Genomic DNA, 14,932 nt, shown 5'->3' on the forward strand with positions numbered 1-14,932 from the left:
CAGGGTAGAAAAAAACAGTAATATTGTGAAATATTAAAGCAATTTAGAATAGTGGTTTTCTATTTTAACATACTTTATTCCTGTAATGAAAAGTTGAATTTTCAGCATCATTACTCCAGTCTTCAATGTCATATGATCCTTTAGAAATCATTCTACTATGCTGATTTATTATCAGTGTTAAAATACTGTTTGAATAAATGCTGTTCTTTTTAACTTTTTGGTCATCAAAGAATATCACTGGTTCCAAAAAAAAATATTAAGCAGTTTCTAACATTGATAATAAAGCAGCATACTAGAATGACTTCTGAAGGACCATGTGACTAGTAATGGCTGATAAAAATTCAGCTTTGCATTACAAAAAAAAGATATTTTAAAGTATATTAAAATAGAAAACTGTTATGTTAAATTGCAATAATATTTCATAATATTACCTTTTCAGTTTTTTAATCAAATAAATAGAACTTTGATAAGCATGAGACATTTGAACAGCAGTGTACATGTGTATAAATCTGAATATATAAATGTAAATTTTATTTAATTCTGAATATGTACAGTAAATATAAATTGCAGTATGTAGATAAAAATAAATATTCAGGTTTAATTCAATATATTCAGATTTACTTTACCTAATGTGTATTATTTTGACATATTTTAATATTTACAAACATTAATAATACATTATTACAAACATATTACATTTTTATTTTTAAATATATTTATTAATATTCACTTTTGAGGCTTGAGAGGTATTTGTAATTCATTTTTTTTAGCTGCAGTCTAACTTGCTCTAAACTGTAAAAGGGGTACGATTGTTGCTCTACAAATGACATGGTCCACTAGCCAAATGTAGACGAAAAGATGCAAAACCAAATTTAGCAAGAAATGGAAAACTGGTTAACTTTCATATTCTGTATTTAAAAATAGAGAGTACATTCAGGGTGAAAAAAAAACTGTGAATGTCTGGCAGTCGGCCTCGCTTTGATGAGCATTAAAAATGGTCTGCCATGGACATGCATATAAATGACTGTCTCTCTCATGTGGATATGGGGTTTTGAAGGTTTCTGGGTTTAGACATTTGAGCCACTGTACAGTAGTAGTAAGACACACACACACTCTGACACTTTAGACCCATGGTCCTGATGGTTGATACAGAAAACTTCAGCCTGTGTCATGCCCCGAACTTCACTTCTGATTAACAATGAGGTTAATGGTTTTACTAGATCCTGGGCCTATTGGATGAAGAAGAAGAGTTCAGTGTGGAAGATTTCCATCTGCTAGAGAAGATCACACTTCGCACTTCAGCAGAAAGGATTAAATCCAAGATCAAGCAGATGAACTTGAATGCCCAAAAGTATGCCTTGTTTTTGCTGACATGACTGTAGATGTGAAATTGTTTGTTTGTGAGGGGAAAACCAAAACCTGTTATTACTCTTCACAGGGCCAGTGATCTAATCATGAAAGTAGATGCTCTCCTCACTGCCTCACCTAAAGGAGAGGCCAGAAAAGACGTCAAATTTCTGAAGGACAAACACAGGTGCAGTACTAAGCTTAATAATTTCTTTACAATATTTCAATGGAGTGTCCATATTTTAAAAAGAAAAATAAATACCTTCACCCCAGTACATTTCACCAGAGCCATTTGCTGCTTTTGTGACTGCAAACTATAGAAAATAACACGGTTGCATAAGTGACTCAGTGATGATGATGTCTGCTTTGTGAATGTATCGTTCCTTTGAGTTGGTTCTTTTCAATATATCACTCTAACCAGTTCATAAATGGGTCTGAAACTAAATCACAAGTCGTTTGTCCAAATTGGTCAGACAACTCACTCAATGAAAGTGTGAGTCAGCTCTGCATCCTAACATAAACCCCTGCCATGCAACTGGGTTTCCATGGCTATGATCAGCTCCTCTTATTATTTATGCATATTCACAGCTACTTGTGACACTGAAGTAGTCCATTTGCGTTTTCAGTTACTTAAAAGCCTCTACTTCAGTTTTTCTCATTAACACAACACTTTCACTGCCAGTGTATTAAGCTGACCAGATGTGCCTTTTAACAGCGTTCTTCAGCTGGCACAGCGGGAAGATGAGGTGTTCTATAATGTGGTTGCCATCGTGGATCCTCTCACCAGAGATGCACAGAAGTTGGCTCCTTTATTAGTGGTACGTATGACTTTGGTTATGTCTAAGTGCTTAGTGTTCCTCAGGCCTTGTTTTTGCTGTGATTCAGCTCAGAGATAATGTGTTAACTCTTTGTAATATAATCATAGTTTATCATTGCAGGGGTTTCCTGCATCTACACCAACAAAGGTTGCAAGCAAGAGTTACTAGCTAATAGCCGTTTCTTATAAAGAAAAAGTAGTGCCAATTTATGGCTCAAAAAGCTGAATCTTCCATTAAGATGATTTTAAATCACAATGTGTTTTTTGATTGATTTTTGAAATCTCTTAAGGGAGAAGTTTAAAATTTACAGAAAATGTACTCACCCCCTTGTCATCCAAGATGTTCATGTATTTCTTTCTTCAGTCGTAAAGAAATGATGTTTTTTGAGGAAAACATTTCAGGATTTCTCTCCATATAGTGGACTTCTATGGTGCCCCCGAGTTTGAACTTCCAAAAAGCAGCTTAAATGCAGCTTCAAAGGACTCTAAACGATCCCAGCCTTGGAAAAAGTGTCCTATCTAGTTAAACAATCGGTTATTTAAAAAAAAAAAAAAGATTGACAATTTATATACTTTTTAACCTCAAATTCTAGTCTTGTCTAGCTCTGCATCAACTCTGTGTAATCCGGTTCATGACTGTTAGGGTAAATCGAAAAATCCCCATCTTCTCCCTTATTTTCTTCTCCAACTTCACAATTGCCCTACATCACTGTTTTACCTTTTTTGTAAAGGCCACTTGATCTTCTTTGCACGTTCACTTTGTAAACACTGGGTCGGCACTTCTGCAGTGATTGTAGATTGATTTTGAAGTTGGTGGAGAAAATGAGATGGGAGTTTCGACATAGCCTAACACAAAAAGACTATTCAAAGTATTCAGAATCTGCAAGTTGTTAATTAGTTTACCAACATAAGAGGGATCATACAAACTGCAAGATATTTTTTATTTAGTACTGACCTGGATATTTCACATAAAAGACGTTTACATATGGTCCACAAGAAAATAGTTGAATTTATAAAAATGACCCTGTTCAAAAGTTGAACCGGTAACGCTGTTCTTCAGAAAAATCCTTAAAGGAACACTCCACTTTTTTTGGAAATAGGCTCATTCTCCAACTCCCCCCAAGTTAATAAGTTGATTTTTACCGTTTTGAAATCCATTCAGCCGTTCTGGCGATATCACTTTTAACATAGCTTAGCATAGATCATTGAATCCTATTAGACCAATAGCATCGCGTTCAAAAATGACCAACGAGTTTCCATATTTGTTGTATTTAAAACTTGACTCTTCTGTAGTTATATCGTGTACTAAGACCGGTGGAAATGCAAAGCTGCGAGTTTCTAGGCTGATAAGATTAGGAACTACACTTCCATTCTGGCGTAATAGTCAAGGAAGTTTGCTGCCGTAATATGGCTGAAGCAGGCGCAGTATTATCAGAAATGAGTTCCCAGCTAGTTTAGCATTTGCACATGTGCTGCGTGGTATTACTGCACCTGCTTCAGCCTTATTACGGCAGCAAACTTCCTTGACTATTACGCTGGAATGGGAGTGTAGTTCCTAATCTTATCAGCCTAGAAAATTGAAGCTTTGCATTTCCACCGGTCTTAGTACACGATATAACTACAGAAGAGTCAAGTTTTAAATAGGACAAATATGGAAACTCGTTGGTCATTTTTGAACGTGATGCTATTGGTCTAATAGGATTCAATGATCTATGCTAAGCTATGCTAAAAGTGATATCGCCAGAACAGGAGAACGGCTGAATGGATTTCAAAACGGTAAAACTCAACTTATTAACTCGGGGGGGAGTTGGAGAATGAGCCTATTTCCAAAAAAAGTGGAGTGTTCCTTTAAGATCGCACAAACTTCTCTGTTTTTTTTTTTTTCACCATTTTTCTGTATTTCAACCCTTTCCAACAATGACTGTATGGTTTTGAGATCCAACTGAGGAACTTATGTGCAACTATTACAGAAGGTTCAAACACTCACTGATGCTTCAGAAGAAAAACGATGCATTAGGAGCCAGGGGTGTAAACTTTTGTATGGAATGAAGCTGTGTACATTTTTCTTACTTCGCCTAAATATCATATTTTTATAATTCAGTACTGCCTTTTAGAAGCTACAGAAGATACTTGCATGTTTCCCAGAAGACAAAATAAGTTAAATTCAACCTGATCTTCAAATACAAAAAGTTTTTACCCTCTGGCTCTTAATGCATCAGGTTTCCTTCTAGAGCGTCAGTTAGCATTTAAACCTTCTGTAATAGTTGCATGAGTCCCTCAGTTGTCCTCAGTGTGAAAAGATGGACCTTAAATCATACAGTCATTGTTGAAAAGGGTTAAAATACACAAAAATGCTGGAAAACTGAAATATTTGTGAGACCTGAAGGATTTTTCTGAAGAGCAGTGGTCATTTTAACTGTTCAAGACAAACAAAATACTCATGAACAACTATCACTAAACAAACAATAAAAACTACTGTGGATCATTCAGGTAACAACACAGTATTAAGAATCAAGTGTATGTAAACGTTTCAACCTGGTCATTTTTATTGATTCAATTATTACTGTGTCTTGTGGACTATATGTAAATGTCTTATGTTAAATATCTTACTCAGGTCAGTACTAAATAAAAAATAACATGCATTTTGTATTATTTCTCTTATTTTGGTCAAATAATTAACATTTTGCAGATACTGCAAGGTGTATGTTTACTTTTGACTTCAACTGTACTTTGGTTAAAATTCCTCAATGGTCATGTAAAACAACACCCTTTTTACCTTGTCAAAAACAGCTCTGTTTCCAGCGACCCATTTTGGTGCATGTCTCTTTAAATGCTTATGAGCTATGCTCACTCCACCCCTCTCTTCTGTGAAAGAGAAAAAGCGATTTGCAAATACTTATAAAAAATATAAAGTGTAAGACTTGCTTATTCTGGAAGTGCCGCTGGTACACAAACAGTCAGTACTGATCCAGCCTTGAGTTTAAATTTTTAGCAAAACATGATTCTAATTTTTAAACAAAATTAGGTGTATTCAGTGGCGCATTACCAAATGGTAACAATTACAAACAATTACTAAATGTAACAATAACAAAACTAATCCACTGCGTCTTTAGTGGCTTTGATGTTGGGACTACTTTAACATGCAACTACAAAACACCTGCATTGCTTACGAGACATTGTTGTAGCTACAGCTGCTCGAGCACGGAGAAAATGGTGGACACCTCACAACTGGCTGAGGGTGAGAATATGCAAATACGGGACAGTCAGTAAGCAGTTGTGGGCGGAGCTTGAGCAGTATGACTTCATACATTTCAGAAAATTAAAACAGCTTGATAATTGAGACTGTTTAGGTTTTTTGGTGTTTGAGGGTGAATGTATTTTTTTTTTTTTCATTGTAGAGTGGTTGTGTCCACACACTGCTAAGACACATTTGACACATTTATATGCAAGCAGAATGTAAAAGTGAATTTTGCATCTGATGTCCCCTTTAAATTACTTTTTTTTTAAGTGGACTAAAGTCATAAAGAACTTGAAATGAGAGGGATTGGCTCATCTATGGAGCGTGACCTGGAGCCTTCCCTCCTGAATCCTGTTGTTTGTGAGCGTGTGAGTGCGTAATAACCAGGTCTTCTCCTCTGTGTGTGCTGCAGGTGCTTGGTCAAGTGGTCAATATGAAAGTGCAGGTGTTCATGAACTGTCGAGCCAAGCTGTCTGAGATGCCCCTGAAGAGGTGAGAGCACAAGCTTAATTAAACTTCAGCTCTGAGAGTGTCGGGGGACACGCATGTGCACACACACACAGACACACACGCTTATATAGCAGCTAGTGCTATTCTGCAGATATCACCTTGTTTTGTTTTTTCAGTGGTTAATGTGAAGTCACAATACAGAATAGTGGAAAAAGAAATCATGTTTTCAATACAAGGCACTAATCAAGGACTAAGGACTAATCAAGGACTAATGCACCAGGTTAGAAGCTTATTTTTGGAGCTTGATATCCACTGATCTTCTCTTAGCAGAGATATAAAAAAGATGTGGTGAAACATATTTTAGCACAGCTATGCTGATTTAAGACACCTGCATTTCATAGAAATTGATGTGAAACTGAGAGAAAATTGTTTGAGAGAGAGAATTGTGATCTCATGCTTCAGGGAAGAAAAAAAATATCTTTGGAGGAAAAATTAAGATATTTTTGAATAAATCAGAGAGCTTACTAACCCTGCATAGACAGCAATACAATTTACACATTCAAGGCCCAGAAATATAGTAAGTACATTGTGAAAATAGTAAATGTGAGTCAGATTTAAATGTTAAAATTGATTAGAAGTATATTGAAAATATTTTGACATGGAATTCTAGCTATTCCCAAATTACAACAGACCACCAGTTTGGTTTATAAGATTGATGTCTTATACCATTCCTTTGTATTTCTTGCAGCTTTTATCGATATGTTTTGGGGCCGGATGTTTCATTCTTTGGCAACAACTCCCTTTCTCCCGGCCCTATGGCCCGCTTTACTGAAATCCCAGAATCCCCTCTGCTCACTCTTAATATGATCACCCCAGAGAGCTGGATGGTAGAGGCTGTCCGGAGCCCGTATGATCTAGATAACATCCACCTACAGGAGGTATGAATTCTGAAATGAAACTGTAAATGCAGTATTAATTTATTTTTTTGTAGTTCAGGCTGTTGCAATAGTGCTATGAAATGTTCACATCTATATGATACATAGTTAATGGTCTGGTTCATATTTCAGTATTAAACTTGTAACTTGTAAATGATCAGATTGTCTTGGTCAGCCACAATCTCCAGAATTGGAAGAATGGATAAATAAGTCTTCTTCTACTGTATTATTAGGTCAGCGGTGTAGTCAATGCGGAATATGAGCTTGAGTATCTGCTGTTGGAGGGCCACTGTTTTGACCTGTCCACAGGTCAGCCTCCCAGAGGACTTCAGTTTACACTGGGCATGAGACAGGAACCTCTCATGCATGACACTATTGTCATGGCCAATCTGGTGAGTTTATTCTCTATTCTTTGCTTTTTCTGAATAAATGTTGCATTTGTATGTATGTACTAAGATTTTTCTTAGTCTGGTAAGAGTTACATTGACCCAAAATAAAATTTCTCTCATCATTTACTCGCCTTCATGTTGATTCAAAGCTGTATGACTGACTTTCTTCTGTGGAAGACGAAACTATAGCTAACCCGCTGCATTTAACAGGGCTATTTCCAGTTGAAGGCCAACCCCGGTGCCTGGATCCTTAGGATGCGCGAGGGCCGCTCAGAGGACATCTATCAAATACAAGCGTGAGTGTTTTCTCTTCACAGTTTTACATGTATATGTATATACTAATGTTTAGAAGTTTGGAGGTCAGTAAGATTTTTTGTTTGTTTGTTTTTACCTAGGCTCCATTTATTTGAACACAAATTTTAAAAGTTATTTTAAATTATAATAATATTTAAAGGAAAAGTTCACTTCCAAAATGTAAATTTCCTGATAATTCACTCACCCCCATGTCATCCAAGATGTTCATGTCAAAGAGAAATTAAGGTTTTTGAGAAAAACATTCCAGGAATTTTCTGCATATAGTGGACATCAGTGGTGGCCAATTGGCTGAAGGCCTAAATTGTAGTTTCAGTGCAGCTTCAAAGGGCTCTACACAATCCAAGCTGAGGAATAAGGGTCTTATTTAGCAAAATGATTGGTCATTTTCTTAAAAAAAATAAAAAAAAATGTATGTTTTTTGACCACGTATGCTCATCTTGCACAAGCTCTGCGAGGCACGTCTTCACGCATTACATAATCACATTGAAAAAGCCATGCGTGGTTCATTGTCTGTGTACTAAACTCCATCTAATTTTCTTCTTTAACTTCAATCATCCAATATTGTTGTTGTTTTTTTGTAATGGGAGTTTGACTTTCTTTGCACGCTCGCTTTGTAAACACTGGGTCGGTACTTCCGCCTACGCCATGCATGTGTGATTTCGCAATGCGTGAGGTAGAGCTAGTGCAAGATGAGTTATTTTGCGGTTAAAAAGTATATACATTTGTATTTTTTCTTAGAAAATTACTAATTGTTTGGCAAAGTTAGATCCTTATTCCTTGGCTGGGATCGTGTAGAGCCATTTGAAGCTGCATTGAAACTGCAATTTGCTGTTTTCCTCAAAAACCTTAATTTCTTTTCGACTGAAGAAAGAAAGACATTAACATCTTGGATAACATTGGGGTGAGTAAATTATCAGGAAATTTTCATTCTGGGAGTGAACTTGTGTATTACTGTTTTAAAGTTTGTAATTTGTTCCTGTCGTGGTAAAGCTTAGTTTTGTCTGGACAATCTTTTTCTCAAGATACTTTGATGAATATTAAGTCCAAAAGAACAGCATTTATTTAAAATAGAAATCTTTTGTAACTTTATAAATGTCTTTTACTGTCACTTTTTATCAAATTAATGCATCCTTGCTGGATATATTAATATCTTTCAAAACAAAAATCTGTCTGACCCCAAACGTTTGAAAGTTAGGTTACGTCTTGGTTCCACAGTGATTTAAAATCCTTTCAAGTGATGGATTTTATCAGTGCATGCATTCTGTGGGAGTCAAACCTGTCATCTTGTGTCTGCTAGCGATATGCTGCACCAAGAATACAGATACGATCCAAAATAAAGGACAAAAAGAAACAAATGGTCCACATCAAAACTCTCCAAAATGCTCTCATAAATTTTCATTCATTTGCCTGAATGTGCGTATTTAAGCAGTTCCTTAAAGAAACACAGTTGTGGTTTCTTCTAGAATCATGAGAGACAGTAAAATTTATACCCCATTCATGCAGGTTAAAATTAGAGCGCAGTGTCATTTTTCACACTGCTAGTGTGATTATTCATACAGTCTGAAGTCTGGCACAAAACAAAACCAACAGAAGTAGAGAGAGTATGTGTGAGAGAGAAAAAGAAAGTATCTCTCAGACACACTCACGCTGCTGACTGCTGAATGAATGGAAAGGCAGTGTTCTGTAAGTGTGTAATTCACTGATATCCTGTTCTGAGGACATGCAGCCTAATGGATCCAGGGTTTCATTTAGGATGCTGAAGCTAACAGTGCTCTGTCATGTATCGCTGGACATTAATCATGCTTTTCATGTCATCACAACTTCTTTCTGAGACCTGAGCAACAAATTCAGTTACAGGATTAATTTCGAGTTGACAAAACTAAACCACTCCAATCCGGCTTTGTCGGTACCATGATGCTGATCATCAACTTTCTTTGTCAACTCAGGTTTTGATCCTGAGTTTGTGGAGCACATGCACATGAATGTGTGACATCAGTGGCAAACAACCAATCACAAGCCTTGGTATTAGTAATATGCATTGTTAAGAACTTAATTTGAAAAAACTTTACAGGTGATTTTCTCAGTATTTAGATTTTTTGGCACCCTCAGATTCCAGATTTTCAAGTAGATGTATCTCGGCCAAATATTGTCCTATCCTAACAAACCATATAACATTAGAAAGCTTATTTATTGCATACATCTCAGTTTGGTAAAATTATGACTGGTTTTGTGCTCCAGGGTCATATATATAAAATAAATAAAAATAAATAAATAAATGATATATAATAACTCTTAAACTAAACTTGCTTGTGTGTAATGGATTAATAATTATATAAGTCATATAAAATAACTATAAGTAATTATCATTAAAGCCAGACCATTATTTTTCAAAATTTTATTTACTAATTTATTTTTTTACTAGTGACCTTTAATTTGCAACACGAGAAACTAAGGGAAATGACTTTTTTGTGTCCGATGTCAGTTTTAGATCTTTAATCCAGAACATAACCTGCCCTGGAGCAGGTTAGCCGTGGAGTGTAAGTTACTATGGCAATGAACGCTGCTAAAAACCAAGCCACATTCATGGTACCTAAAACCCAGGATTGGTGCAAACTAAACTGAAACTTACCTGGCTAGCCAGCTAATCCGGCTTCATGGTACAGGCCCCAGCACTCTATTAATATTCTTCAAATGTGACCCTAGACCACAAAGCCAGTCAAAAAACTGAATAAATAAGCTTTCCGTTGATGTATGGTTTGTTAGAATAGAATTATATTTGGCCGAGATACAACTATTTGAAAATCTAGAATCTGAGGGTGCAAAAAAATTAAAAGTTGTCCAAATTAAGTTCTTAGCAACACATATTACTCATCAGAAATTAAGTTTTGATATATTTACGGTAGGAAATTTACAAAATATCTTCATGGAACATGATCTTTACTTAATATCCTAATGATTTTTGGCATAAATGAAAAATCTTTCATTTCAACTTGTTCACCACTTTATCTTGCTCTTGTGGTTATTCTGTTTATTTTATTGTTTTTGTTCATCTTCATTTTAATGCAGTTTAATTAATCTCTAATTAAACTGCAAAACTTTTCAGACACTGTTCAAACTTTTGTAGATAATGTAAGCCTTGTGTATTTAGAGTTACAAGTCTGTAACTTTTAACATGCTTCATTTGCTGAATTGTGAGCACTGATGCTTCAGGAAGTGTAGATATAGTATATTTGTGTTTATATAGTCTTATGTATGTTTTAGGCATGATGGTACAGACTCTCCTGTTGATGCCGGTGATGTCATTGTGGTGCTCAACAGTTTCCACAGTAAGATCATCAAAGTCAGAGTAAGTATTAAAGTAAGAGTAGTATTCATGGTGTATTAAAGGGTTAGTTCCCTCAAAAATTAAAATTAGCCCATGATTTACTCACCCTCAAGGCATCCTATGTGTATATGCAGTGGCGGTTTTAGGCATGGGCGAACGGGGCAGCCGCCCAGGGTGGCATTTTCTCTTGACACGTGGGGGGCAGCACACAAACTCGGAGGGGAAAAAAAAAATCTGTGCCGCTAAGTGGTTTTCTGTTATCTATGATGCCTGTGCCGCCCCTGCTGCTGAAGGAGCCGCACAGAAGCTGAGCGAGGGGAGGGGAGTGGATGGGGGGGGGGGGGGGGTGTTGGGGGGCGCAGATTACAGTTCACCTCTCCCAAATGAAGCGGACAAGGAGAGGGGCTAAACAATGTCAGTGACACCTGACTTTCTTACAAATAACGCACATTTCAATCGAAATATTACAAACACAGACCAATAATTTGCACATTTTTTTATTTATTTAATTGTGTGAATGGCTAATAAAAATAGGTAATAAAAAACGATTATGATGTGGAGGTGAAAAGGAAGCTTCCTTACTTTAGCAAAGGAACATCAGTCTCCTCTTGGCTTATATTGAAATCCTTTGACATTTTTCTTTACAAATCCTTGTTTTGTACTTGTAATTTGTGACCGGTGCTTAGTTTTGCTCTCTCCTATGTGCTTCTGCGTTTGTCCCTTCTCACTGGAGATTACGTTATGCCTACATCCTATTTCATCCACTGGAACGCCACTCACTCGTGAACATGAGTATGACAGTTAGTAGAAGCTAGACGTTAAGGATTATAAAGTTTAAAATATTGATATTTTCCTTACTAAAATGCTTCGATTTGCTACAGGAAGCTTTTATTCACTCCCAGAGCCATGTGAGGCACTTTTTATTTTGGATGGATGCACTTTATTGAACTTCTTTTAGACTCTAACAAAAACACCTACCCACTGCCATTATAAAACTTGAGAGCTTATAAGAGCCAGGACATTTTTTTAATAAAACTCCAATTGGATTTGACTGAAAGAATAAAGTCATATATACCTAAGATGCCTTGAGGGTGAGTAAATCATGGGCTAATTTTCATTTTTGGGTGAACTATCTCTTTAACAAGCATTTAGAGACTTTGCCTCCATATAAAACACCAGTTAATAGGACAAATGAAAAAGTAACATCTGTTCAAATATTAGGTCCAGAAAAAGCCTGACAAACTCAACGAGGATCTTCTAAGTGAAGGAACAGAATCTAAAGGCCTGTGGGATTCCATAACCAGGTAAGTCTGAGTTTTAAAGCACTAATCACATCTAGGATAATTTCTTTAAAAGCTAGAGGGGAGCACCACTTTGAATTTGTAAATAATCACAAAAATATGACAGTCAAAGAATAATAGACTGCAAGATCTTTGCATATGGCTGGATCTGCATAGAATCTGTGGCTACAGATTTGTACTGAGTGTGAAAGTTCTACAAATGCCTTAGATCTTTTTTTGGCTGACTCACTCATCAAGTTTTGCAAAAATCTCTATAACCAGTGTGAAAAAGATCTGCAGATCTTGGGCAGGCCTGTCTATGACTGTTTGTCTTTATGTAAATACATAGACTACCGTTCAAAAGTTTGGGGGTTATCAAATTTTTACAAAATACTAAAATTTATATTGTGAAATATTATTGCAGTGCAAAATAACAGTTTTCTTTAGGCTTCCAATGTCACATGATCCTACTGTCATTGTAACTTGTTGATTTGGAGTTAAGAAACATTCTTATCCATGTTGAAAACAGTTGTGCTGTTTAATATTTTTGTTTAAACTTTTTTTCAGGATTCTTTGATGAATAGAAAGTTCAAAAGAACAGCGTTTATTTGAAATAGAAATCTTTTCTAACATTATAAATGCATTCTTTTTGTCTAAAACATTTAACTGACCCCAGACTTTGGAACAGTAGTGTACATTTTGTATATTAAAATGCAGAGCTTTGCATTTTAATTAACAGCTCTGTTTATTACATTTTATGATCTGTCTCCTTTGCTCATTGCTGTCTTTGAGAAGTGTGTGGAGTTCTTTGGAGAAAAGGTAGGGAAAACTTTCTCTTACTCACTTTTTCTTGCATCAGTAAATGACAGCAGAATTTCGGTTAGCAAGCTGTGATCTGTTTTTTCATTGAGATTCCTCTCAGCTTGATTTTTACACACCGTTCTTCACATTTAGAAATAGTTTGCAAGGTTTTTTCGAAATTCCACCTTGTCTCAGCAGTGTTACATCACTTCCATTCCACTTTATACAGAAGACCGAAATGTTCCAAAGGTGTGATGCTTGCTTTAAAAAAAAGCGTTCTAATGTGAATATCTGTGAGGCAGCAGTAGGTGAGATCTTGGCTAGGGTGCTTGTGGAAAGCTACAGATGGCACGTGGTTTTGTTTTGTGGTAATGATGGAGGTTGAGATCTTCAGGAATCTCTAAACCTTGTCAGAACATGCTGTCAGTTTTTGAAACTAGTATTCTTTGTCGACATTAAATAAAATAGCTTGTGTTATCTCAAAACGTAATAGGCTAAACCAACAGACGTTATTGTTAAGAAAAGCATTTTTTTTTTCTTGAATATTCCATTTAGTTCCATATTTTGCTACCTAATGTAATAAAATTCATACACTAAATGGATCTTAAATGTTTGTTGATTGGGAGTGTCTTTATCGTGTGTTTTTTGAACTTGAAGTTTTATTCAGCAAGAAAGTGTTAAAAAGGCAGTAAAGACATGTATAATGTTACCAAAAATATATAAAAATGCTGTTCGTTTGAACTATTAAAAGAATCCTAAAAAACAAAATACTGTATTAAGCAGCACAACTGTTATTAACTTTGCTAATAAAATGTTTCTTGAGCATCAAATCAGCATATTAGAATGATTTCTGAAGGATCATGTGACGCAAAGACTGGAGTAGTGGCTGCTGAAAATTCAGCTTTCTTAATTGACAAATAGTTTACAAAATCTTTTTATGACAGATAATTAGCAGAGCTATGTCCCTGTTGCTGTTTTTTTTTTTTTTTTTTTTTTTAAAGAAGTTTGTGTATTTGGGTGTCTTGCAGCTTTGCCGGTGGCCAGAGTGTGGATGAGGATGACAAGAAGAAAGACGTTCTTAACATTTTCTCAGTGGCCTCTGGACATTTATACGAGCGCTTCCTGAGGTAGGACCTCCACTTGTATGAACACAGCCATGTTCGGTGTCATCTTCAACTCCTTATGTATTTATACTTCCTGTTTTTCCCCCTATAGAATAATGATGCTCTCTGTCCTTCAACACACCAAAACCCCTGTCAAGTTCTGGTTCCTCAAAAACTACCTCTCTCCCTCATTCAAGGTAAGGTTGCCATCATTCCTGGCATGCTCTAGGCCAGAGGTTCTCAACTCTGGCCCTCGAGGTCCACTTACTCTAACTTTGATCAAACTCACCTGCCTGTAACTTTCTAGTAATCCCGAAGACCTTGATTAGCTTGTTCAGGTGTGTTTGATTATGGTTGGAGCTAAACTCTGCAGGAAAGTTGACCTCGCAGGTCAGAGTTGAGAACCCCTGCTCTAGGCTCTCACCTGGCTGTTTACTTACTAATGATGCATTTTGTACACAAACATAGCATGATCTGGCTTTTTCAGCATTTTTGTGTATTTGAACCCTTTCCAACAATGACTGCATGATTTTGAGATCCATCTTTTCACACTGATGACAACTTGAGTGACTCATATGCAACTATTACAGAAGGTTTGAATGCTTACCAATGCTTCAAAAGGAAAAACAATGCATTAAGAGCCTAGGGTGTAAACTTTTGAACCTTGTACATTTTTCTTATTTAGCCTCTAAATTTACCCTGACCTTCATATTCAAAAACGTTTTCACTCCCCAGCTCTTTCTGCATTGTGTAATTCTGAAGCATCAGTGAACGTTTGAAATTTCTGTAATAGTTGCATATGAGTCCCTCAATTGTTCTCAGTGTGAAATGATGGATCTTAAAATCATACAGTCATTGGAAAGGGCTCAAATACATAAAACTGCTGAAAGACCAAAGAATTTGTGGGACCTGAAAGATTTTTCTAAAGAACA

At 36.1% G+C, this 14,932-nt stretch overlaps 1 protein-coding gene across 2 annotated transcripts in view; it reads left to right on the forward strand.

The window, feature by feature from the left end:
• Nucleotides 1–14,932, forward strand: part of uggt2 (UDP-glucose glycoprotein glucosyltransferase 2) — a 48,897-nt gene that overhangs the window by 24,843 nt on the left and 9,122 nt on the right. The window contains exons 24-35 of one of the 2 annotated variants that reach the window (XM_073845213.1): nucleotides 1,221–1,351; nucleotides 1,439–1,534; nucleotides 2,063–2,165; nucleotides 5,815–5,894; nucleotides 6,601–6,790; nucleotides 7,021–7,179; nucleotides 7,387–7,472; nucleotides 10,753–10,837; nucleotides 12,038–12,120; nucleotides 12,892–12,915; nucleotides 13,926–14,024; nucleotides 14,113–14,197. In XM_073845213.1, the coding sequence (XP_073701314.1) occupies nucleotides 1,221–1,351; nucleotides 1,439–1,534; nucleotides 2,063–2,165; nucleotides 5,815–5,894; nucleotides 6,601–6,790; nucleotides 7,021–7,179; nucleotides 7,387–7,472; nucleotides 10,753–10,837; nucleotides 12,038–12,120; nucleotides 12,892–12,915; nucleotides 13,926–14,024; nucleotides 14,113–14,197 (1,221 nt within the window). The remainder of the gene's footprint in view (nucleotides 1–1,220; nucleotides 1,352–1,438; nucleotides 1,535–2,062; nucleotides 2,166–5,814; nucleotides 5,895–6,600; nucleotides 6,791–7,020; nucleotides 7,180–7,386; nucleotides 7,473–10,752; nucleotides 10,838–12,037; nucleotides 12,121–12,891; nucleotides 12,916–13,925; nucleotides 14,025–14,112; nucleotides 14,198–14,932) is intronic. The other variant, XM_073845214.1, reaches the window with a different exon arrangement.

The sequence above is a fragment of the Garra rufa genome, chromosome 8, assembly GCF_049309525.1.
Source record: "Garra rufa chromosome 8, GarRuf1.0, whole genome shotgun sequence".
NCBI classification, from domain to species: Eukaryota; Metazoa; Chordata; class Actinopteri; order Cypriniformes; family Cyprinidae; genus Garra; species Garra rufa.